The sequence below is a fragment of the Danio rerio genome, chromosome 22, assembly GCF_052040795.2.
Source record: "Danio rerio strain M-AB ecotype USA chromosome 22, GRCz13ab, whole genome shotgun sequence".
NCBI classification, from domain to species: domain Eukaryota; kingdom Metazoa; phylum Chordata; class Actinopteri; order Cypriniformes; family Danionidae; genus Danio; species Danio rerio.
The window spans coordinates 28,404,833-28,430,393 of NC_141042.1; the positions used below are offsets into that span (position 1 = coordinate 28,404,833).

At 37.1% G+C, this 25,561-nt stretch overlaps 2 protein-coding genes and 1 long non-coding RNA gene across 4 annotated transcripts in view; 1 reads left to right on the forward strand and 2 right to left on the reverse strand.

The window, feature by feature from the left end:
- The window catches only part of LOC137488949 (uncharacterized), a 54,331-nt gene that overhangs the window by 8,075 nt on the left and 20,695 nt on the right, over positions 1-25,561 (forward strand). The window lies entirely within an intron of this gene.
- Positions 306-8,744, reverse strand: LOC147831600 (V-set domain-containing T-cell activation inhibitor 1-like). Its single transcript, XM_087304801.1, is given in 5 exon segments — positions 306-1,245; positions 1,435-1,710; positions 1,713-1,757; positions 2,693-2,788; positions 8,651-8,744. Coding segments are annotated over 5 exon segments (729 nt in total). The 3' UTR covers positions 306-1,027.
- si:dkey-208m12.2 lies at positions 13,850-24,593 on the reverse strand. 2 transcript variants are annotated; one of them, XM_087302283.1, is made up of 5 exons: positions 24,471-24,593; positions 22,909-22,961; positions 18,709-19,032; positions 18,310-18,534; positions 13,850-14,052 (listed from the first exon to the last, which is right to left on the reverse strand). In XM_087302283.1, the coding sequence occupies exons 1-4, from the start codon at positions 24,479-24,481 to the stop codon at positions 18,317-18,319; spliced, it is 606 nt and encodes a 201-aa protein (XP_087158409.1). In that variant the 5' UTR covers positions 24,482-24,593; the 3' UTR covers positions 13,850-14,052; positions 18,310-18,316.

The following is a 25,561-nucleotide window of genomic DNA, read 5'->3' on the forward strand; positions in this document are numbered from 1 at the left end:
CTCTATCAACATTGGGTGTTTTGGCTGCGTGGCATTATCACTGTCCTTGGGTGATTCGTCAGCGACAAGTCCACTCAGGAGCTGATTTGAGGTCCTGTGGTCATCCGGACATTTGCTAGGTGTGTGTTTGCAATTCAGTTCAGTGGCATACACAGCTGATGGATGATTGAGGGAGAAAAAAATATTGTCCTTTAACACCTTTGCACCAAGTTTGTTTGGATGAAGGCCGTCTGATGTAAACAGCTGTCTTTGGTTCCAGAATAGATTGAAGTTGTCGATGAAATTCAGTCTTTTCATGTTACATGTTTTCTGTAGCCATACATTTAGACCAAGAAGCCATGAAAATATATTTGTCCCTCTTGCAGGGAGTGGTCCACTTATGAATGGCTGAACCTTCAATCTTTCAACTGTTTCCAAGAGCTCACAGAAATCTTTCTTGAGCTCACAGAAATCTTTCTTTAGCATATTTTGCTTTGCAAATTGCCTTTCTGAAGTAGTTTAATGGCTAAAAGCTAGTGTTGCTAGAGCTACCATTGTCTCAGTTTGTTATTACTGATGCTGCCTTGGAATTGTTATAAATACAACTTTGGCCATTAAAAGCTGCATATAAAAGCAATGTAAAACATCGGCTGCAAAGCTGCTATACACTAGGCAGTTATGTGATTTAAAAAAAAAGCGTCTCTTTTAGAGTGTAGAAACTATGTAGAAAAGCTTTAGATGGAGATATCTGGTTGACAAAGTAGTAATCATATACCTGCTTATTTGGAACTTCACGATTCAGAGAGTATACTTCAATGATACAGATAGTTGATCTAAAACAGTGATTTTTCATTAACATCCATCCACCATATGGGTAGGCAAAAAAGCGGATTGAACTACACACTAATTATGTACATCCCTGCAAAAAATCAAAGCAGTTATTAGTGATTTGAGATTCAGTGTCTTTCACACCAAAAATAGCCAAAGCTGTAACAATTCAGTAAAAAAAGGAATGTAACAAAAGTTAAGTTTCTTGTCCTGCTTTTCATTAGTCAGTGTCACCCGTGTTTTCAGTTGTGACAGGAGAGAAGGCAGATTGTATTTTCTTTCTGTAAATAATTAAAACAATGATAACCCCTAAACTAATTAATATAGCTAACGGAATGAAAACCCAGAGTAAAAGTGTTGATAATTCCATTTCTGATGCTGTCTCTTCTCTTTTGTCATCTGGTTTACTTGGTTTGTTTCCATTTTCTGTATTTGATTCTGTAATAGATAAATAATAATAGTTAACAGTAAAAAATCTACAACAGCATCACTACAGTGATAACAGATCCATCTATAATGTACATAATGTACATGTACATGTACATCTACAGTATATTAAGACAAACTTCAACAATAAAAATTTATAATAAAAACTTGTAATATATTCATGATGAGGTTTTTACACACCGTTGATGATCAGTCGTACAGCTGGTTGTTCAGATGAGTGTGAGATGTAGCAGATGTATTTTCCTGCATCATTGTGCTGAAGTTTGTTGAGTTTAATGGAGAAGTTTCTTCTCAGATGTTCCTGAGGGAAAGATTCAGTTCTGTTCTTGTACCATTGATCCTGCTCCATTGAAGCTTCGCCCTTGATTAAGTCAAACACAGTTTTACCACTACCATCTCTCCAATGAACATTAATGTCTTGCTTGCTTGCATCTTTAGTTGAGGAACAGGGCAGAGAGCAGAACCACCAATAACACCTTCTACTGTGGCTAGCTGAAGAGATGCTGAAATGACATTAAAAAAGTAATCAAAAGTCCAAATACATGTAATGCTCCAACAGTTTTATTCAAATTTGAAACACAAACTAACAGTATTTAAAACATACCTAAAAAAACTATTTAACATTCATTTGATTTATTTTCATTTCAAGGCAATATAGGATTAGACAATCCTGTAAATATGAATATGGGGTGTGTTGGAAGAAGTGCTGTACAGAAGTATGGTGAATGACTTTTTTTTAATAAAATCCTGACCAGCTTTATCAGGAGGTTGCCTTTAGTCTCGTGTAGCTAGACCTCACACTGATGGCTGAAGGTGTGGGAACTTTGGCCACTTTGAATGGTCAATCACCATCCAATACTTTGTAAGACTAATAAGTTAAGCAACTAACCACGTTTTGTGCTGTGCCATGTTTGAGGACTTAAAAATGTCCTTTGAAAAACAGCCTGCCATGATTGGAATTCATATCCATTTAGCGGAGACTGTAAATGTGAATGCATCAAAGGTAATTTGATCTGTTCTCAGAAATCAGTTGATAAATCTGATAATTAAAAAAAGAAATGTAGTCGATGTCATTTTATGCAAACCCCTAAATCTTTGTTATGTCATGATTGATGTATTTAATTATAGCAACTGGACCGAAAGGGGGCTGTGAGATTTTTATATTAAAAAAAAATCTGACATCTGCGGTTTGGCTGCTTAGTGAAAAAACAGCATTAGGTGACCAATGCTTTATAAAAACTTCGGCCTGGGTAAAGATTTTTTTTTTCTGAAACTCTGTGCACAGTGTGGCTGTGTTCTAACTGGACAACATGTCTGGGTTCACGTCAAATGATTGAGGTAAATTCAAAAACGCATTGGCAATGACAATGTTCATTTAATTTTTATAATTTAATTTTTATTATTTTTCACACACCTATATGTGTATAAAATTGCTCACCTTTGTTAACCAGCAGTGCAAACACACAGATGAAGTAAGGCAGACTGTAGAAACAGAAAAAATACAAGGTTTTTAAATTTCCTGTTACACAGGGGTCTCAAACTGCTGGCCTGCAGGCCATTTACAATAGTTACACGCTAAACTCATCTCTCATCTCATGAGGCATTTTGCTCACATTATACTACTAGTAAAACACCTCAAACAATCCACAAATCGCTAGTGCGCATGTCTCGGGGATAGACACGTTTTTTAGGGCTCCTCTCTGTGGCCTCAATTAAGTTATTAAATTACCGTGTTTTTTTTCGACTTTAATACTTTTAGTTGTGTTTACGCTTTTCTTACATCACAAACTTCTGCTAAAGCTTTGAAAATGCCAAAACTGAGTGCCTCGCACAAAGGAAAAGTCGCCTACGACGTCGCCGGAGCTAATGCTAAGGCTAACAATTCACCTAAAAAGTCTGAAATACTACCAGACACCGCTTATGCCTTATGTAAAGAAATAAGTAAGGAGATGTCTGAGTCAAGCTTGCAAGATGTGACAACCCAAACTTTTATAAGAAGGTTTTTGACCTGCTCCCGAATGAAGATAACGATAATGTAATTATTGGAGGGGATCTAAATTGCTATTTACACCCTTACTTGGCAGGTTATCTCTCAGACCCCCTCCTAAAATTGCATCAGTACAGGTTTTAAACAATTTGATTAAATCAAGGAACATGGTTGACATATGGAGAATCCAACACCCTACTGATAGAGACTGCTCTTATTACTCGCATGTTCATAAATCGTACAGTAGAATAGATTACTTTTTGATTGATTCTCGCTAATTCCACAAGTTAACGATACCAAATACCACAATATATTGATTTCAGATCACAGTCCCCTTACCATGTCTATCAATCTCTCTCTTCCTAAACAATGTTACTCCTGGCATCTCAATCCATATTTATTAAAGCAAGAGAAATTCATAGAACACATTGATACTAAACTAAAAGACTTTATAGAAAGCAATGATAATGGGGAGGTCTTGATAATGATAATGGTCGACTCCACACTGTGGAAAACCTTAAAAGCAGTCATACGCGGGTATGCTATTTCTTATGAATCTGTTTCTAAAAGGGAAAGAGAGAAACGACTTAAGGAAATACAAAGTATTCTTCCTACTCACGAATTGGAATATCAAACGTCGAAGTTGCCTGAAGATTATAATAAAATAATAAAACTTAAATATGAATATAGTTGTATTCTGGGTCATCAAATAAACAGTCTTTATTTAAAAATGAAGCAACGATATTTTGAAACAGGGGATAAGCCTGATAAGCTTTTAGCACGTCAGCTTAAAGGAATTCAAGCTTCCAGGTCCATCCATAGTATTAAGTCCAAAGACGGCACCCTTTTAGTTAATCCCAGTAATATCAATGCCCGCTTCGAAGAATTCTACAGGGAGCTTTATACATCCAATAACATGTACACCGATACTGATTTATTAAACTTTTTTGAATCTATTGATATGCCTAAACTTAGTGACAATGCAAGGGCAGACTTAGACTGATTTTACCAAGGAGGAGATAGATGCTGCCATAAAGTCATTTCCATCTGGAAAAGCGGCAGGGCCAGATGGATTCGGCCCTGAGTTTTACAAGAAATTTAGTAATGTTCTCTCCCCTCTGCTCCTTAGGATGATACATAGTTACAAAAAAGATGATATTTTGCCCAGTACTATATACGAAGCTAACATTTCTCTTATTTTAAAGAAAAACAAAGATGAAACTGACCCAGCCAGTTATAGGCCAATTGCGCTACAAAATTTTGATAGAAAAGTGATCACTAAAGTGTTAGCCATGCGACTTAATAAACATTTATCATCCATCATTCATCCCGACCAGACTGGATTTATCCCTGGAAGATTCTCTTTCTTTAATGTACGTCGCCTTCTTAATACAATACATGCCAATCATGCAAAAACAAAAGGGGCGGGAATTTTATCTTTGGACGAACAAAAAGCTTTTGATCAAGTTGAATGGCGTTATTTATATGAATCATTGCAAAGGTTTGGATTTGGTCAAACGTTTATGTCATGGGTTAGATTAATATACAAGCCTGTGTTCAGTTTTAACTACAGACAGATCACCTAAATTTCCTTTATGCCGATCAGTACAACAGGGTTGCCCTCTCTCTCTTGCCCTTTTCGCTATTGCGATTGAGCCCCTTGCCCTAAGCATAAGACGCCACAAAGAAATTACAGGCCTTCAAGTGGGAAACAGAGAAGTTCTGATTAGCCTTTATGCAGATGACATTATACTGTATCTGTCAAACTCTGAGCATTCAGTCCCAACTCTTTTGAATCTTATCACTTCTTTTGGAAAAATATCAGGATATACAATCAATCTGTCCAAAAGTATATTCATCCCCCTTTCTGACATTCATGACCCTGACTTCCTTGAAAATATTGCATTTAAAATAGTTAATGATAATTTCACTTATCTTGGGCTGACAATCCCTAAAGATTTCAAATCAATATTTCAATTAAACTTTGTAGAATTTCTTTCGAATCTTAAAAATAATATTAATAACTGGAAGATTTTACCCCTGTCTATGATTGGTCCCATAAATTCAATTAAAATGGTTTCTCTCCTTAGATTTTTATATCTTTGTCAAAACTTTCCTTTTTTCCTCAACCGCAGCTTATTTCGAAGAGTTGGATTCTATAATAATGTCTTATATTTGGAACTATAAGACACACTATAAGACTATAAGAGTGTCAAAAATTCATCTTCAAAAGCCTAGGTCTGCAGGGGGCTTGGGTATGCCAGTATTTAAACATTATTACTGGGCCGCTAACACTAGAGCTTTAATGTTCTGGCTGGAGGACGCACCAGTTAATTCTGTGGCAGAGACCCCTCTATAGGTGCAAGTGGAGGCCAATATGGCTTTGGGGACCTCCCTAACGGCGATGTTATTCTCTAGGCTGGACACGCCTATAGAAAAGCTCAAACACTACCAGAGACCTCTGTATACGCACCAATTTGTCAGAATCATTCATTCTAACCGGCATGGACTGATAAAACGTATTATGCTTGGAGAAAAAACGGTTTGTGTTTTATCAAGGATCTTTATGTTGAGGGGCATTTTGCTTCCTTCAGTTAGTAAAGGCAAAAATTTGACCTCCCTCATACACATTTTTTCCGTTATTTGCAAATCAGGCACTTTGTGAAGTCTAAAATTCACAATTTCGAACTCTGTCCAGAAAATCATTTGTTTTATGATATCTTTACAAAGATTTTTGTTTTGTTAAAATGAGTTCACAAATAAAAATGAAAAACTATTTTGTTTTTAAAACCAAATCTTTACCTGATTTAACTGCTAGACCTCCATAATTAAGGGAGGGGAACACATTTATGATAAGATGTTATAAATAGGTTAAAATCAATTATTTTTGACCCTTAACATACAACATATGATAAAATATGCTGTATAGGTATAATTATAGGTATAATTTAGACTTCTAGGTATTTATTGCGGCTCTCAGTTTTCCTGGGGCTTTAAGTGCTGCTTACCTCGCTTGTTGGTTAAGTCCACCCAAGCAAAAAAATAAAATAAAAAAGTGTTTTCACTGTGCTTTATAAAGAAGATTTAAATAGAAAAATTGAACAATTGTCTTACTTATCTTAACTGGAAAGCAGCAATTACTACTTCCGCGAGTAAGAATATTACACTTTCAGTTGTTAGGACTAAAAGTAACTATTCAAAAACATGATTACCAAGTATGATTGCAATCTATAATTCTGTTTAAAACCACACCAGAATTTATACGGTCGTAATCTATGTACCTCACATGGTTTTTTCTCTTATGTGTGTTTGGTGATTTATCACTAGCAGTTATCAAATAGCATTTTCAGTGTTTTGTGTCCCTGTACATGTTTGATTTGATTGTAATTTGATTTTGTGGCTTGTTTGAGCAAGCTTTTACCAGTAAAAGAAGATGGGCAAAAATCCCTCTACATTTACTGTGAGTCGCTTCAAAGCATCATTCTTTATTTAATGAATACTGTAATTTCTGAACTTGCTTGCATGTCAGCATTCTTGAATATTAGTTACTATTTACATGGTAATAGTTTCAACCTCCACAAAACCACGTTTTTCTGTATTTTTTTAATTTACTTATTATTACAATGAATTATTGTTTTATTTGTGCTTAGAAGTGTTACATCAAAATTAAAGAAACTGTGAAAACAGTCCACATTAACAATAACTTTATGCTTAATATTTACATTAATGTGCCTTTGAATTTTCAACTGAAGTAACTACTGGCGGGGGTCTGAAGGGGAGAAGTATTTACATGCGTGTCATGTTTATTCAATAAAACTCCACAAAGGATTCACCAGTGTATCTTGCCTCCTCGGGAAGCTTCCTCTCTCCTCGATTTTTACAGTGCAATAGGATATATGCACAGCTAGTGTTTTTCAACCATCGATAAACTTCCTGTCAAAGCTTAATGTGACTATTTTCAATTTCATAAGGTTTCTTTTACAGCACTGATGTTGTAATGTAATTTAAATATAATCAGTTAAATAGACTTAATCATCCATTTAGTTGTTAAAGCATAAAACGAGACGAAAGACCATTTAAACGCAGGTGGCGTCATTAGCAGGAGGCTAGTGCAGAAATTCTATTGAAAATACTGGGGTAAAGTTCATTTCCATATTTTAAAGACATGGCGAGGAAAAATAGAAATTAGTGCTTCTTGTTTGTTCTGATACCCAATTTTTTACATATCTTAGTCAGACAGCGAATAACAGATTTTTTTTTAAAAATCAGATCTTAAAGGGCCATGACACCCCACACTTTCGGTTAAAGTCTATTTCAGAATTTTTTAAAAAGATGCATGATTAATGGGCGTGGAGCTCCGCGAGCATCGGGCAGGAGTGGGCGTGGCCAGCAGGGGAAAAGGGGAGCGAACAACTGTTGATGTCAGTTAACTTAGCTCACAAATTGAGACAAACCGTGAGGAGACGCATGAGTTTATAGTTTACAAAGTTAAAATGCAAAGAAATAAACAGTAATTTAATGCCCTGCTACATTTGTTATTCGTAATGTCATATACAGACAACCACAATTTATATCATTATAAAGATAATCGTGTTCATATAAACACTATAAATGAGGACTTCTCCCTCAATCCCCGGGTCTGAATCATAGATCTAAATGCAGACTCAGTGGAGCAGGTCTCTTGACCTGTCTATTTTAACCATTAGTCTTGCTGGTAATCTGAGGATTTAGGCAAACACAGCAGCACGGCGATGTGTCTGAATGTGAATGAACTCCTGATACAAGACAACATCCGCCATTCTTCAATTCTCGTGCTGCTCACCCAACAAAAATGCTTGCATCACACCCACAGCTTTGCTGTATGATCGGCCCTGACAGGATCGCGGGGAAAACATGCAACAAACCCCGTGGATCATGGAAACAAACACATACGAGCCTTCATAAACGGCTACTGCGTGCCGTGGGTCCGTGTCTCACAGCTTGAGCTTGGCACTGGTCTGCGAGGTCTGCGTCAGTGCGTCTGCCTTGCCTTCGGAAAGCACGTGCTGTTGTGCTCTCATGAATAATTAAGCAGCCGGCTCTTCTCATAGGATAAGGAAACTCCGCTTTAAATAATAATGAGAAACCGACGTGTCATCATTGCACTTGCGGTACTTTGCTACGTCGTTGATTTTGATCCCTCCCCAAAAATCATTTTAAACCCGGAAGCTGAAATTAGCTGACAAAAGCTCAAAATTATCCAGTTTTCCCCACAATTAAAGCTGACAGGTGCTAACATTGTCTTAACTGATGCTCAACACACACAAATCTGTTAATAAATATATAAAAAAAAGTTCTCCAGGGTGTCCTGAACCTTTAAATATGGCAATTTTGTATGGGATGACAATAGAAACCCTGGGGCTGGCTGACTGATATCATATTCCGTGTCATAGACACGAGGACAGAGGAGCGAGGAAACAATGAAGGATATTGAGAAGGTGTCACTGGGGCTCAAGACGGACATTACCCAATGGCATGCACTGCTTCAAGACTGATTTCAAATGGCCTACGTAGTGATGAAGTCGAAGCTACTAATGGCAAGGTGTCCTAGCTGCAGTCTGTAGCATGATGGCTTACTGAATCAGGTGCAATATGAATTTAACATTGTAATGCCCATGCTACTGTGATAGTTATCTTCTGAGTTGGGTTTGGCTTGGGGTAGGTTTAGCCCTTACGAAAAATAATTGCAGTTAATTGAAGTAAAACTGCAGTATATATGCCAAACGAACTGTGCTAACTGGGCAAATGAGACAGGTTCCATAACAAAAGTGTAGGTGCAAAAGCACCCTAAATCAAAGATTGCTGCAGCCAAATGAGCCAGTGTATAGTTACATAACAGCCCTGTATGCTCTCGCTAAAAACTGCAACTATGGTGCTCTTCAGAATGAACTGTTCAGAGACAGATTAGTAGTTGGGCTAAGAGACAGCACATTATTTAAGCGTATGCAACTTGACAAAGAGCTCACTCTTGAGAAAGCTGCTAATATGGCACGACAATAAGAAGTTATTAAAAAGCAGCAGATTGATTTAAGGGGAGAAAACACCTGTGGCCTCATGTATCAACGCTGCGTACGCACAAAAACTTTGCGTACGCCAGGTTTCACGCTCACGTTTGGATTTACTAACGATGAAATGAACGCGAGAATGTGTGTTGGTCCACACCAACTTCATGCTTGGCGTACGCTTAGTTCTTGTGTGTGTTTGTTTTAATTCCATTGGCGACTCCGAGAGGCAGATGTGTTAAATTGCATACTACAACGTATCTTTGAGCCGTGCAATGGCAGCTGTATGGGACGGGTTCATCCACATGTCTAGCAGGTATATAAGGTTTCCATACCATGCAGCTGACCAGTCAAACATTAAAGCACAATTTGCAGCAGTCGCCGGTTTGTCCAATGTAATCGGAGCAATCGACTGCACACTCATTGCTATAAAGATGCCACCTGAAGACGAATTTGTATACGTGAATCAGAAACATTTCCATTCAATAAATGTGCAAATAATATATGATGCACATACTTATTAATGATTCCTTCTTGTCTTCCTCGTGATGAAAAGTGGACAAAATTTTATATTTAGCAGGGAAAAAAAGAACGTCTTCATCAGATGCTGGATTCGAACCGAGTTCATGCTTGAACGTGTCAAAACATGTTGCCATGCGTTTTACAAGCTAAGCCACTCACGCTGTTACAGACTTTAAAAAATTGTACACCTTTACATCGCACATTTCTTTTTTTAATCCAATCAGTGTGATGTTCAGACCCAACTGTGTAAACCGCATCAGCTAAACTATCAGCTAACTCTATTTTTTTCTTTTGTTAAGTAATTCCGGAGGACAAACTCCGGTCTACCTCCGAAAGCAGCACCTCCAATTTACATTCTGTTGAAAGTTTCTCTTTTTGCTTGCTTTTGCCATTGCTTTTCCGTTGGGTTTTGCCAAAGTATAGTAATTAGCATATTCATACCGTAGAGGAGGCAGGGAGGGGTTTTGCACTCGTGCACGTGGGCTCAGTTTTATGTTCATTCGGATGTACAAAAAAAATATGCGTATGACTCGGCATACACAGTGTTTCATACATCTGAATTTTTTACTGCGTACACACATTTACAGCTTTGTGCGTACGCAATGTTTTAGTATGATTTTAACGCAAGTCTTCCTACATGAGGCCCCAGGTCATGGGAAATGGCAGTGTCCAGCTAGAGATGCTACCTGTCACACCTATGGAAAAAAGGGCACTACAGCAATAAAACAGCCAAAACAGTTCATGCTATTAAAACAGATGTGTGCAGTGATTCATCTGAGCCCTGGTTAGGCACTGTGGAGACAGGACAGGATGCTTGGTCTGTGGAATTGTTTATCAGACACCATAAGATAGGGCTGTGCAATTAATTGAAAATACAGTTACGATTTCAAATTTGGCTCCTAACGATTATGAAAAACCATTAATCGAGATGAACGATTATTGCTTCATATACCGCCCCCTTTCTGTACTTTACTGTAACTTTTGCAGCACAGGATATGTATCATTCATGTTTTTAAAAGCGCGAAAGAGCACGTGCCGTTGTGTGTGCGCTTAGCCTCGGACAGCAGAGCACACACACATCTAACGCCATCTTAATGCGAGCGCTTTAATGGTCAAATGCATGCACATTTGTGTCAGAGCACAGTGTTTAGTGAATATTCACATTCACCCTCATTTGTTTTGATTCTCAAACAAGACACGTGAAAGAGAAACCATATCAGAGCTGCACTATTCTTAAAGTGACAGCACGCGATATTCTCATGACAACAAAAGGACAAAATCACTCACTGCTCTTGACTAAAGGACTTTTGTAGCTAAAGTGTTTTTCTTACAGTAAAGATGCTTAAAACAGAGTTTAAACCATAGACTGTAAAAAATATGGACGTAGTATCCGTGATGTTACCCATAGGTTTCTGAAGAGCGCAAAAGAGGCGCAACCGTCGCCATTTTGTTCGCACTCACGGCAGGATACCAAACAAGGGCAAAGAGGCGGAGAGTGAGCGGAGCTATAGACACTGCTGGCATTTTGCTTGGACCTGGTTCAAACACGCTTTACTTTGGCAGAAAGCTTAATACTTTATCACCTGCGACTCGTTTGTGTTCTGACCACATGTGTTTGGCTGTACACTATATCAATAAAGTGTTTAGTCTTTTAAAAACACTGTGTATAATATATTGAGCTACTAAACATTGTTCTTATGATGTTTTTCAACAGGAGAAAAACGCGAATTACTTCCAAACACTTCAGATATAGTCTGTGTTAGCAAATGCAAGACTATTGATGAAATCCAGCATAACACTGTATGATAACACTTCAGATGACTGTTCTAGACCCTACAGCTAATCAATGTGATGCGATACTGTGCATTACAGCTCTAAAGAACATTATAAATGCTAAATGATCTTAAATAAAACAAATACATTAATAGAGATGGTTTACAAGTATATAACTTTACTCACATGGGAAACGGAGGCCACGTGAATGGTTTGTGAGCACAATTAAGTGCACACAGCATCCCATATCATCTGATAATTGTATGAAATAATCCCAAAAGGCAACTGACTTTGTAAAGCCACAGAAAACAAAACAAAAATGTGATGAATATGCCGATATCAGTGGCTAATCTGCCGGAGTCAGCTGAGGTGAAGTGACGGCTGTTAATCAAGTGGCCACGCCCTTAATTATGCAGACCTAATATAAAGGAAACTGATGAGTTATAAAAAAAAATTCACCCCCCTCACAGTTGTTATGAAGAGTAATATTAGCTTTTTGAACCAAAAATTTTCTTTGTACCAGTCTGTAAACACCTTTTTTTTCTGCTGTAAAGTTGGCCATTCTAACAGTGGGCTCAATTGAAATTTGCTCTATTATAGAGCCAGGACTAGCGGATTTTCGAAGAATTGCAGTTTCATTTACTTCCGTATTGGCCTACCGAGTGAGAGCGGGAGGTTGCCACTTGGTTTAAGCAGATTTAATAACTCATTTCTAATAACTGTTTTCTTTTATCTTTGCTATGATGACGGCACATAATATTTTACTAGATATTTTTTAGGATACTAGTATTCAGCTTAAAGTGACATTCAAAGGCTTAATTACGGTTAATATATAACAGTGGTTCCTTTTTAGGTTTCAAAATATTTAACCTGGTACCCTTTCGAAAGGGTCCCAAAAACGAGAAAGGGTACCAAAAGGTGGAGCTAGACGTGACGCTGAACGCTATTGGTTTACAGAGATACGTCATTCGCTTACCCAACAAGCCAGAGTGAAAACAAAAGACCCGCCATGTTTAAAATAAACGCACAGCCGAGAGATCACAGCGGAATTATATATACATATAATAATGAGCCATGGTCGATCCAGGCTCAAACAAACCTTGTCTTCGTCTTAATGAACAGCCACAAAGCCATGGAGTAGAGCAGAATCTATTCTGTGACTCAGATTTTGTTACGAGCCAGTCTAAAGCACGAGTGGTTTCGCTTTCTTGCTTGCGCTCGCCGCACGTCTATATCTGAAATAACAAACTTCTTGAGCTGATGATAATAACGTACGCTTGATTATTGACGTGCTTTTGAAACCTGATCTAGTCAGAAATTGACAAACGCTAGAGGGAAGCGTGAAAAAAAGAAGCCGGGAAAAAGCACAATATGTCTTCAGCAAACATGAACAAACTGCCTTGTTTTGATTTTTATCATTACCTTTTGGACTAATTTAAACTCAGAATGATGGAATGACTCTCTAACAGAGGCTTTACATGCTGCTAAAGATTACAAAGATAAGAGGTTTTCACAGAATGTAGGCTATACTTTGTGTTGTTTTGAACCCAAATGAGGACGAAATGTCTGCTGTGTGTAGTTCGTCTGTAGTTTGTAACATATCGGAGACTGTAAAGGGCTGTGTGTGTTTATATATGTTAATTCATTCATTTAATATGATTGCAGATGTTACAGTAGGCTATTTCGCGCTGTCATTCATCTGCAGTTGTAATCAAATCCTGGTAATAGAAAAGTTAGTAATAAACATTTGTACAGAAGTATTAATGTGTTTAAAGCGTCTGTTTTGTGAGAAGTGCTTCTCATATGATAAGCGACCTGTACAGCTTTACTCTAGACATTTCCTCGAGCGAGAATGATGTGACTGAAACTTTCTCTTATCCACCACGCCCACCAAAAGGTTACCCTTGATAGTGGAATAGAATTAATAGAGCTCTGATGCGTATGCTTACACTGCAAAAAGTGCTTTTCTCACTTTGATTTTTTTGTCTTAAAACAAGACAATATGTTCTGCTTGTCTAGAAAATTTTTCGTGATTTAAGATATTTAGACTAGAAACAAGACAAAAAATCTAAGAAAAGCATTTTTTGCAGTGTAGTAATTTGATGGGCAACTTTGAATTTAATCTTTTCATACCCAATATTGTTCTGACTTGTTTGTTGATCTTTGAAAGCAGAGCTTTACACAGAAGACATTTTTACAGCTTTCGAGTGCTATGTCCGAATAGCAAAGTTGTGACGCACACACTTATTCAACTGTAATTAGGCAACAATGATGGTCTTCCCCACCCATCTTTATTTAAGAGTCACTTTAAGCATATCAAGCAAGATGAGCTGTTGATAAATGCACTGCTTTCCATTCTTGCAGAATCATGTACACTGCAGAGCAAATCAGATCAAAATTACAGTAACCTACCCTACAAAATTTGTAGAGGCCATAGCAGTTTTGTTGGCAGCCTCCACTGCTTGCAGACAGCATCTAGTTTTCAAGAGAGATACACCACAGGTCACATACTGTCAAACATTTTGATTGTCTGGAAGCCAGGCTAAATGTATAAGCACTGTTACTGCACTTCTGACCTTTTTTTCAAAACTGTGAAATGTAAACTTGAAATTGCAAGTCATAGGGCGTATTCACACTATGCTATCCGAACCGTGCCCAGGTCTGTTTCTTGGATCGTTTAAGAAGTGTGAGTGCTCTGAATCGGGCTCAGACACTGTTCACTTGGCCGGCCCTGGCCTGGTTGGAAGAGGTGTGCCAGAGCGTGGTTCACTTGGGCTCAGTGCGCGGTACGCTTGTGTGTGAGTGCAAAACGCGCCTGAGCCTGAAACTGAAGATGAGATGCGACTTTTAAGGGACTGTTTCATATGGATTTACTAATCATTCTTACTGTTTAATAAATGCAAGGTGGTTGCGGGCCGTCTGGGGATATGGGAGAGGGGACAAGCGTGCTTCGGCTCGGCTCCAGGCAACTGTACATAGTGTGAGTACGCCCATAAAGTCAGAATACAGAGATAAAAAGTTTAAATTTCAGAAATTGGACTTCATATCTTAGAATTATCATTCAGAACTCAAGACTTTAACTCAATTGCAACTTATCTCACAATTCTGACATTATAACTTGTACTTTATTCACTTGATAAATTTACATTTTAATAACAATTTTCAGTTTACATCTTACAGTTGTGATAAAAAAGACAGAATTTTGAGTTTTTTTCTCAGAATTGGAAGATACAAAGTCAGAATTTTGACTTTACTTGGAATTGACACTTTATTTATTTGCATTCTCTATAGTTAAAAACATCACCATTTACATTATCTGGAAGCTTGTATATAACTTGAAGTTAGTTTAAAAGTCAATTATACTGTAATCAAGCAAATAAAGATCTGCACATTTTCTAAGCAAGTTGAGTTCCTAAACATGCAGGGCAACAATGAGGATTTTAAAACAAAGAATTTTTCTTGTGCATATCTTGCACAAAAAAAAATAAAATAAAATAAATAAATAAATAAAGGTTTTCTGTTTGAGTCTGATTTGTTGAATGATTACAATTCTGTCAAAAAAATTATACAAAATACATTTAATATGAACAAATGCAAAAAAAGGACACTTGTGGTTCAGAACAGGGCTGCACAATATTGGAAAAATTGATGCTTTGTTTTCCTGCAATAAAAAGTTAATTGTAATACAACAAGACACAAATGAAATGAACAGTGCTTTACATTTTTGAGCTGAGTCTATCAGTACACATGAACAGAAATGTAATAATCAAATGTTAAATAGCCCTCCACAACAATAATCAAACATCATTATTCTCACACATGAAAGCTTTTGACTCTGAAATGCTTACATGGTTACAGGCCTTAAAACACATGCAAATGATGAAACTTTCACTCCATTATGTTTAAACTTCCCACAATCTGAACTATAATCCCTACTTGACATTGCACATTCTTTGATGTGACTATATTGCAGATGTACATGTTAATATTTATGAGGAAAAAAATGTTGTACAGCCCTAATGTACCGAATTAAGGCAGTAACAGGCAGCTCATTCCTCCTTTCCACTTTTCCACTAAGGCCTCATTCACTAATGTCTAGGCACAAAATGGCCGATGCAATCTGTGTATGCATGATAAACCTTTGTACAAAAATATTACTAATATAATTACTAATATACAACAAATGAAACCACAATGATCATCACATAAATTTTTTATCAGGCTTTGCTGAAAAGAATTTTTGATTTGTGGTGTCACTGCACTGACACTTGCGTAGCTAATTAAATCTCCATATGCAAATACCTTAATGTAGTGGGCAGCTAGTAGTTTTGTTTTAGTTGAGAAGGCCATAAACAGAAGAAACATGAAAATGAAAGAAAGGCTAATCACCATTTAAATTTCTCCCAACACTGATATCATTGTGGAGAATAAATACCTATAAATATATGATGATCTCTACTCTGTTAGCATAGACATCAACCTGAGTGAGAAGCAGCAGTCACTATTTCTGTTGTAATTTCTGGAGATATTACAATTGCTGCATTTCCAGTGTCGCGCCTAAAGCGAGTGTGCACACAGTCACTTCTGGGGTCTGATCGAGCCAAATCGGGGCTTCCTTAGGGCCAGCGGCTGGACTTTTTTGGCCCTCTGAATGGCTTGGGCCAAAGAGGGCTAGCTGGGGCTTTGAGGCAAAGTGAAAGCAGAGGTGGAGTTTGCCCGAGTCTCGTAAAGATGGAACACTAGTTTTCTAATTGCACACGAGTTGATGTCCCAAAAAAAAAAGTAAAATAAAATAAATAAGGGGGGAAAAAAACAAATAGCTGGCAAGCTTAATTTCATAAAACATATTATAGGCTAGGGGTCTTTTTTTTGCTTAAGACTGCCCTTATGTTTCCCTTTTAAAATGTAAGGGTGTTGCATAAAATAGTACCCTAGTTTTAATTTAATAAGTAATATTTCTTTGCTGCATCCTCTTTGATCTTTCAATAATGCATGATAATCTTTAGGCTACACCACATTAAAGACACAGTAGTCAGTAACTCAATTGTCAAGAGTTTTTGTCAAGCTTAAAAAGTGTGTTTGTGCATGAAACATGCGTATTTAGATGCATGTACAGTATGTGTGTGAGAGACAAGGTGAAAGATTGCTCACTTCCCAGCTCTGTTGATGTTGCGAGCGGTTGGGTTTTTAAAGTTTTAAAACATTTAAAGAATTACAAATATTGTATATAATAAAACTCATTAAATAAACCAATATAAAACAAACTAAAGCTATAGCAATGTAGGTATATACAATACAAATTTTTTTTACCATTTTAAGCCATTTTTAACATTAATTTTACAAAGGTCTATCAGAAAAAATTATTTTTGATCTTTTCGCAAAAACAAACAACAGAGCAGTTGTGAAATATTATTTACAAATTATTTGGATACGATATTAATAAAATCCCACTAACAGCATTTTTGGGTGAACAAAATGTACACGACCTTCTTTTCTGTCATCCAGTCCTGTGCAGTGCTGAAAAAAATGAAATTTTAAATGTAGAGCTTTATTGGAAGGATGTTTAATATTTTAAATCGTAATTATGCTTTTGGGGAGATTCAGTGGAGATATGCCTTTCTGAAATATTTAACAGTACTTTTATCAAATAATTAGTTTTTACATTTTTTTGTTTGAGAAACGAACATGTGAATATATATGTCTCTGTGAAAAGTTCTGTGGTTTTATACTATGGATGGTGCACTGAGTCATCCCTCCGTTAGTGGCGAGACCACTCAATGTATGATGCCAACAGTCGGTCGATGAGTAAAAGAATATAATGAATGAAAATACATGGGCCTGTGCATATAGAAATGTAATGTAATTCTGTACAGCAACATGTAATTTGTTTGTTTCATTTGTCTCTATTTTAATTGTTTTGTTATGACGCGATGGTGTGGTTTATCTGCCTGATTCCCACTGAACTGGGTGGACTGTGTAACGTTTGAATTGGGGGATGTTCTTGGGGTGGGGTTTGAGTGCCGCATTGCAAGCCATTGGCCCGACAGTGGAAATGCTACATGATTTAGACCTCTCTTCTCATGCTCCCAGGCTACTGGCACAGCCCAATAAAATCGCACTGGAAATGCGGCTAATGTCACTATGTCAGTGCCAATGAGGCATCAGAAGTGCTCTGGGATACACCAACAAACACTGAACAAGCTGAGTTACAAAGGACACAGTGGTTACATTTTATTGTCACCTGAACCTGATTGAAAAAATGGTTTATTCTGAAATGTACCTAAAAAACACTTAAGGCTGCGTTATATCTTGCTTTGTAAATTGCCTTTCTGAAAAAGCTTCTTCACTTAGGGATAGTGTTGTTAAAGCTACCGTTATCCGAGTTTGTTATTACTGATGCTGCTTTTATATGCCACAAAAATTATCATAAATACAACTTTGGTCATTAAAAACTGTATATGAAAGCAATGTACCTATAATGTCGTACTGATATACACTGGACAGGCATATCATTTCAAAAGAAGGCATTCAAATTGTAGTATTTTTTCTCTGCAGAGTGTAACTTATTTACATTTGGTCTATGCTGTTTTCTTGAGAGAGTGTACAAATGACCAGTATGTAGAAATAAGTCATTCCTTTGATTTAAGACCCAGTAGATTTTACATCAAAAAGAGCTAAATATGTGACAATTCAGTTAATATTCAGTGAAATAAAAGGAATGTAAAAGTTTACCTGCTTTTCATTTGTCGATGTCGTCTGAGTTTTCAGTCGTGACATGAGAGAAGCTAGATTGTATTTTCTTTCTGTAGCGCAATAAAACAATGATTACCCCTATAATTACTAGTACAGCAAATGTAATAACAACCAAGAGCCAATGTGAAGTTTCTCCATCTGATCCCGTATTGTCTCCTTTGTCATCTTCTTTAATTGGTTTGTTTTCATTTTCTGCCACAGAGGCTGCAATACAAATAAATCTATTTAAATGATAATAGTAATATTTTGAAACAAATACAACAACATTACTGCAGTGATAACAGATCTATCTATACAGATCAGCATTAAGACTAAAACTTCAACAGTGACAATTTAAAATAAAACTTATAATATGTTTGTGATGAGGTTTTTACACACCGTTGACGATCAGCCGTACAGCTGGTTGTTCAGATGAGTGTGAGATGTAGCAGATGTATTTTCCAGCATCAGTGACTCGAAGTTTGTTGAGTTTGATGGAAAAGTTTCTTCTTAGATATTCTTGAGGGAAAGATTCAGTTCTGTTCTTGTACTGCTGATCCTGCTGCTCAATTGAAGCTTCACCCTTGATTAAGTCAAACACGCTTTTACTGCTACTGTCTCTCCAGTGCACATAAATGTCTTGCTTGCTTGCATCTTCAGTTGAGGAACATGGCAGGAGAGCAGACCGACCAATAAAACCCTCTACTGTGATCTGAAGAGATGCTGAAATTACATCAAAATTTTAAACACACAATTTGGCATTTATATAACAATTTTATTCAAATTCAAAACACAAATAAAGATATTCAAGACATACCTTAAAAATATTCATTTGTGCCACGCAACGCCTGCAGTTAAACTCACAGCGGTTTATCATTGATACAAAAAGCAATGCTGGTTATAGCCTGCCTGTCTCTTATAACCCCCCCTCTCTTTTTAAGCTGTCGCATCAATGACATAACTTTGATTATGTGCATTTTGCAATAGTCTTGTTCCATGCAACAGAAACGCAGTGTTGTGAGGGCTTTATATTTTATCAACCGTGATGATTGAAAGCATGGTTGAAAGTAATTCCTATTAACATGTAAACATTAAATCATAACATGCGCACTTATGTTTTAGCACAAAGCTCCCTCTGGTTGTGTTGCTTATGACTGTGGAGATTAGTTGTGTTTTTTCTACGTGACCACAGTTTTGTGACACATGTTGTTGTGTTTGCGACATGTTTTCTCACTTAAAGCCAAAATATTGACACTGTAGTGAGTCAAGCTGGACCGAGAGTCATGAGAATGGTACGAGGCTGGTACGTGAGTGCTAACGACCAGCACCTGTATGCGCCACCTGTCTTGAGTGACATGGAAGAACTCTGAATATAAAAAGAAGAATAGACAACAGTGGAAGGCGAGAGATGACCAGGCCTGGATACACTATATTTTGTTTTGCTTTGCTTTCAGTTTGGTGGCTGTCCCATGAGGTGATGCCGTCTCTTTGTTTTGTCATTATTAAAATTATTTCAAAGTTTGTCAGCTCTGCACCTTCTTCTGCCATCAACATTGTTACAGACATATTTCAAATGTACAGTTCTTTTTAGGCACAAGTTTTTCACTGCTTTCTTTTCCTCTGTTTTAATTTTCACTCTCTGCTCTGACCTCTGAGGCACCAGGTGTACGTTAGTCAGGGATGCCAAACACAATTCCTGGAGGGCCGCAGCCCTGCACAGTTTAGTTCCAACCATGCTCCAACACACTTAACTCTAGGTTTCAAACAAGCTGGAAGGACTCAATTAGTTTGATCAGGTGTGTTTAATTAGGGTTGGAACTACACTGTGCAGCGCTGTGGCCCTCCAGGAATTGAGTTTGACATCCCTGCTCTAGCCAATAGCAGAGCATCACCTGCATGGGAGGTGGGTATAAGAATAGTAAGGACCATTCTGATTGGTCAGATTTGGAAAACTTCTACATGCAACACAATTGCTTGGCAGATAAATTATATTTAAGTTAATGCAGCTCTCTGCGATATGGATGTCAAATCCAAATCGAAGCCTAGTTCTGAATGGACAACATGGCTGGGTTCCCTCCAAACATGGAAGACGTGATTGAAGCAAATTCACCATGATTGCAGCAAAACATTGTGTATTCTGCATCATTCACACCACAGGATGGTTATCCTCTGTTCTCACGTTTGCATCAAATTGTATGCAATTTACTCACACAAAAATAATTAATTCTACATTTGTTTGAAACCAGCATAAAAGCATTTATTGCCGCCTGTTGGTATGTGTTGTGCCCTTAACATGCATCACAGTGTTCGTGTGGACATGGCCTTAAAAGGCAAAGATGTATTTTCTTTGTGAATGTTGCAGTAGTTGCACTGCTTTCCTGCCTAACTGACTGGACTGGCACATCTGAACTGACTATATTCGCCATCAGATCAGAGTATATCAACAAAACATGGTTCTGGATAAAAACATGTAGCGTTACACCCCTAGTTAGTAATACAGACCTTTTTATCTCCATTCAGTAAGACAATCTCTGCTGCCATTTACAGAGCTGTGTGCTCATTCTAGCCAACTAACGTACCTCTGTATTACAGAGATTTCTTCTTTAATATTTTTTTATAATTTAAATTAGCTTTTTGGTGCGTTACTGCCATATTTTGCTCTGGACAGTGATATCACTAATCAATCGCTAGGCTGACATACCAAAAAATTCATTGCCGACTTCATACAGCACAGCTTTAGCCCTAATCTTTAATCACATATGACATATTTTGTGAAATTGTCAACAAATGGCCAAAACTGATACTGCTTTACAGGAGAGTCACTCAAAGTGAACTATCAAAGAAGCATTTAGAGAAAATCTCTAATTTGGCATGCTAAATATCTGATCCTATCAGCGATTCAAAATCCTGCTGTGTAAAATGAACTGGGGTCGCTCGCTCACTCTGAACTAAAAAACACATTGGTGTAGGGATGCAAGATATATTGACGGCCATATCATTATCGGCTGATAAATGCTATTTTTAAGATTATCGTTATCGATTTGATGTCTAAATTAGGCCGATATCTTTGTTGTGTTAGAGATAGCAGGGGAGATTCACTTATTACTCCACGGCCGAATAATATTAGTTTCGGGGTTCTCCCTTCTCTTTAAGTTGCAGCCGGTGAATGTACGAGAACACATGTAACTTGGCCCAATTACCAAAGAGGGAACATCACTCGTCTCATTGCGAAAAAAAACACTCCTCTTTTCTGTCTCTCTCTCTTTGCTTCACACACACACATACACATACACAGACACACACACAGACACACACACAGACACACAGACACACACACACACACACACACACACACACACACACACACACACACACACACCAAACTGCAGACCCTGCACACGTGCTAAACAAGAACTTGTCAGGCTGTTTGTAATCTAATATGATTATTTGTTATTATCAACGTGTGCTTGCCATGTGTTGTTGATGTAAGATAGTATTCAGTTTGATCGGAATATTCATATTGATTATAACGAGCGCGCGTGAGAGCGGTCACCGTGCGCGAGCACACACATCGGACAGCCTTGAGCCTTGAATCAATTCAGTTATTCCGAAACAGGGATTAAAATTGTTACATTGTTGCTCTGTGCTCTTGGTTCGGTTCACTTTCACAGTGCAAAGTTTCTAAACGGACCAAAAACAAGTAATGTGTGAGTAAACTTTCCTCACATTGGTCAGTTTCAGGGTTTATTTTGCATAGTCCAGCTCAGCTGTTGGGGATGGTGGTTTGGTGGTGTTTGACAGGGTGCGCGCAACGTGTCTGAGGAGCGAGGAGGGATGCGGTGGGGAGGGGTGAGAAGGGTGCGCAACGTATTTGAGGACCGGAAGGGAGACGCATGATTACCGGGAGAATATCACTTGTTTGCGGGCATCCTGGAGTCTCTGTGCATTTGCGGGAGACTAACGAAACTTCCGGGAGACTTGAGATGTCTGGAATAACCTCCCGCCCTACTCATAACTCTCTTTTCATATAGCCGTATGCCTATTAGATATCCATAAAACACTGTAATATAACCGAGCTCGGATCGTTTGCTTTCTCACTACAATCGTTCCGCTCCAGAGTTTGTTTCAATCGTGCTGAGACCACCTCTTTCAAGTGATCTCAGGGCGATTGTTTTGGTGCGGATCCGAGTGCAATTGGTGGTTTTACATATGCCAAACAAACCGTGCTAACTGAGCAAACGAGGTTCCGAAACAAAAATCTTGGTGTGAAAGCACCCTTCATCTTATTTAAAATATATTTAACTTCCTTTTTGATTAAATCACATTTTGTTATTTAACCTATGATTTTTATGCAACAGTCAAGTTGCATGTTAATTAGCTATGAAGAAAAGGATTTTTTTTGCATGCTGATGTATGTGAAATGGTGAATATAGGTCTATATAATCACCTTGCAATGCAAAAAAATATAATATTTTTAAATATTTATAATTATCGAGCCTATATCCCTACATTGGTGTGTTATTTATTTTAGTTTTTCATTATTGTAAAAAAAAACCCATTAACGTTGTAAAAAACCTATATGTGAATAAAATTGTTTACCTTTGTTAATCAGCCGTGCAAACACAAAGTTGAAGTACAGCAGACTGTAGAATCTGAAAGAAAACAGAGTCCTTTAATTTCCTGTCACTTAAGCAGTAGAGATGTTAATAGTACATAGATTTGAGTTGATGTGCATTAAACAAAGAACTAATCTATTGTGACCCCTCACAGCAAGGTGCAAGATGGGTAAAGATGCTCTGTGCGATTAATCGAAATCAAATCACAATCGCGATTTGAAATGTTGCAATTAGCTAATCGTAAGATGCTGCAATATGAAATACATACATTATATATATATATATATATATATATATATATATATATATATATATATATATATATATAAAATTTTCTTCACAAATGCGTGACTGTCGTCTGTGTGTGACAGTCTTACTAGCACAATTTTGTTCTGGCTAATCAGAATTGCACAACCAATCAACACGGAAAGCCCACAATAAAACAAACAGGAAAGTGCGGACAAGAGGGATGATGGTGTCTGCCACTTCAGAAGCATTAATAGTTGAATTTATATTAAAGAAAACCAGCGCGTCAGTAATATGGGAATATTTCAGTTTTAAAGTCACAAACACCAAACAAAATCAGGTCATTTGGAAGAACTGTCGCATAACTGTTGCCTCAGCATGAGAAAATAAAACAACCAGCACCTAAAAAAGCACCACAGGCGGCCAAAGACACCAGGAGTTAACTAACACCATAACTCACTACTCTTTTCTCTAAAAACAAAAAATAGTCTTTATTTTTAACAAATTACAAACAAATTTGTTATTTATGAACAAATTTGAATAAAGGGCTTATTAAAAGTTATGTAATATCTGTTCATTTTATTTTTTAACTAAAACTTACTGCATTTTTGCAGTAAGAAGCAACGATACAGAATATTGAGCTGAAGCTTGACTACAAAATTAAATCGCAAATCAAATCGAAATCACAATATCTGTCAGAAAAAAAATTGCAATTAAATATTTTCCCCAAATCACACAGCCCTATCCTAATTTTTTTTAACTTTAATATGATTATTATATCTAAAAGTATATTTCTGTTTTAACAGTTCTTTAAATTAAAAGAACTGCCTTACTTCCTTTAAAAATGTGTAATTGTAATATTAATAATGGGACTATGCGCGCCGTATTGTCTTTGTAGTGTAATTCAGCGTAATATATATATATATATAATATATATATATATATATATATATATATATATATATATATATATATATATATATATATATATATATATATATATACTTGCATATATATTTTTGTCAACTTTTTTTAAAGGCCCTAAATCACACTGCACATTGCATTTTCCTCATGTAGCCTAAGTTACATGATAAATTCACCTCCAGATATGTTAAAAATATCTTATACTACTGATAAAAACCTTGAACATCTCAAACAAAACACTAAAAATGCTAATGCTTGCAGCTAATATTAAATCAAACACAAATACGAGAACGAAACAATAATATGAGGTAACGTTACACTGATTATGGATCGCGGTTGTGGCAGTATTGACAGAATCAAACATCGTAATTGTACCTGGGAATCATGTTGTCGATCTAACTTAATATCTGTTTTACTTCACGTTTTCGAAAAGTTTAACAGACAAATCGAAACTGTCACGGGTTGTTGCTAGAACGGATACATACGCTGCCGGAAGTCCCGCAAAATCTCGTCGGAAGTGGTGGCGCAAATTCTCGTCCGCTTGAAAAGACAACTTGCAAATATATTTATATATTTAAAAAAATAATCATATATTAATTATTACAAATATTACAAATATAAGAAATATAAAAGTTGTGTACAAAAAAGTCTTTACAATGAAACTGTCACGTCCTCTCACCCGGAAGACGTACTTGCTGACGTACGCATCTATTACGACAGTTCCTGTTTGCGCCACAGAATAAAAGTACAATTGCTGTTATTTACAAAAAGTAAACAAATGAATAAAACAAAATATAAAAAATATAATATTATAAATTAAATTAAATAACACTGGACGACACGGTTGCGCAGTGGGTAGCACAATCACCTGATAGCAAGAAGGTTGCTGGTTCGAGCCTCTGCTGGGTCAGTTATCATTTCTGTGTGGAGTTTGCATGTTCTCCCTGTGTTCGTGTGGGTTTCCTTTGGGTGCTCCGGTTTCCCCAACAAGTTCAAAGATATGTGGTATAGGTGAATTGGGTAAGCTAAAATTGACCGTATATGTGCGAATGAGAGTGTATGGGTGTTTCCCAATGATGGTTTGCAGCTGGAAGGGCATCCACTGCGTAAAACATGTGCTGGATAAGTTGACAGTTCATTCCGCTATGGCGACCCCAAATTGATAAAGGGACTTAGCTGAAAAAAAATGAATGTATAACACTGTTGCGGCAAGTCAGACGTCTCGATGTTTCATCGAGAGGGGTTTGGATGCAGACCTGGTGCAGTACAATCTGAGCTTCATGCATTGCTTTATAACAGGCTCACCTAACCCTAATCCTACCCCTCATAATGATGTCACTAGCTCAATTGAGTGCGTTGTGTCGAACATTGCATCGCTGAGAGACGCATTCTCAGCATCATAAAGGCTGCTTCCAGATGCTATTGGTTTCATCCCGCCCGCAAACATTCTTTTACATCACTGATTA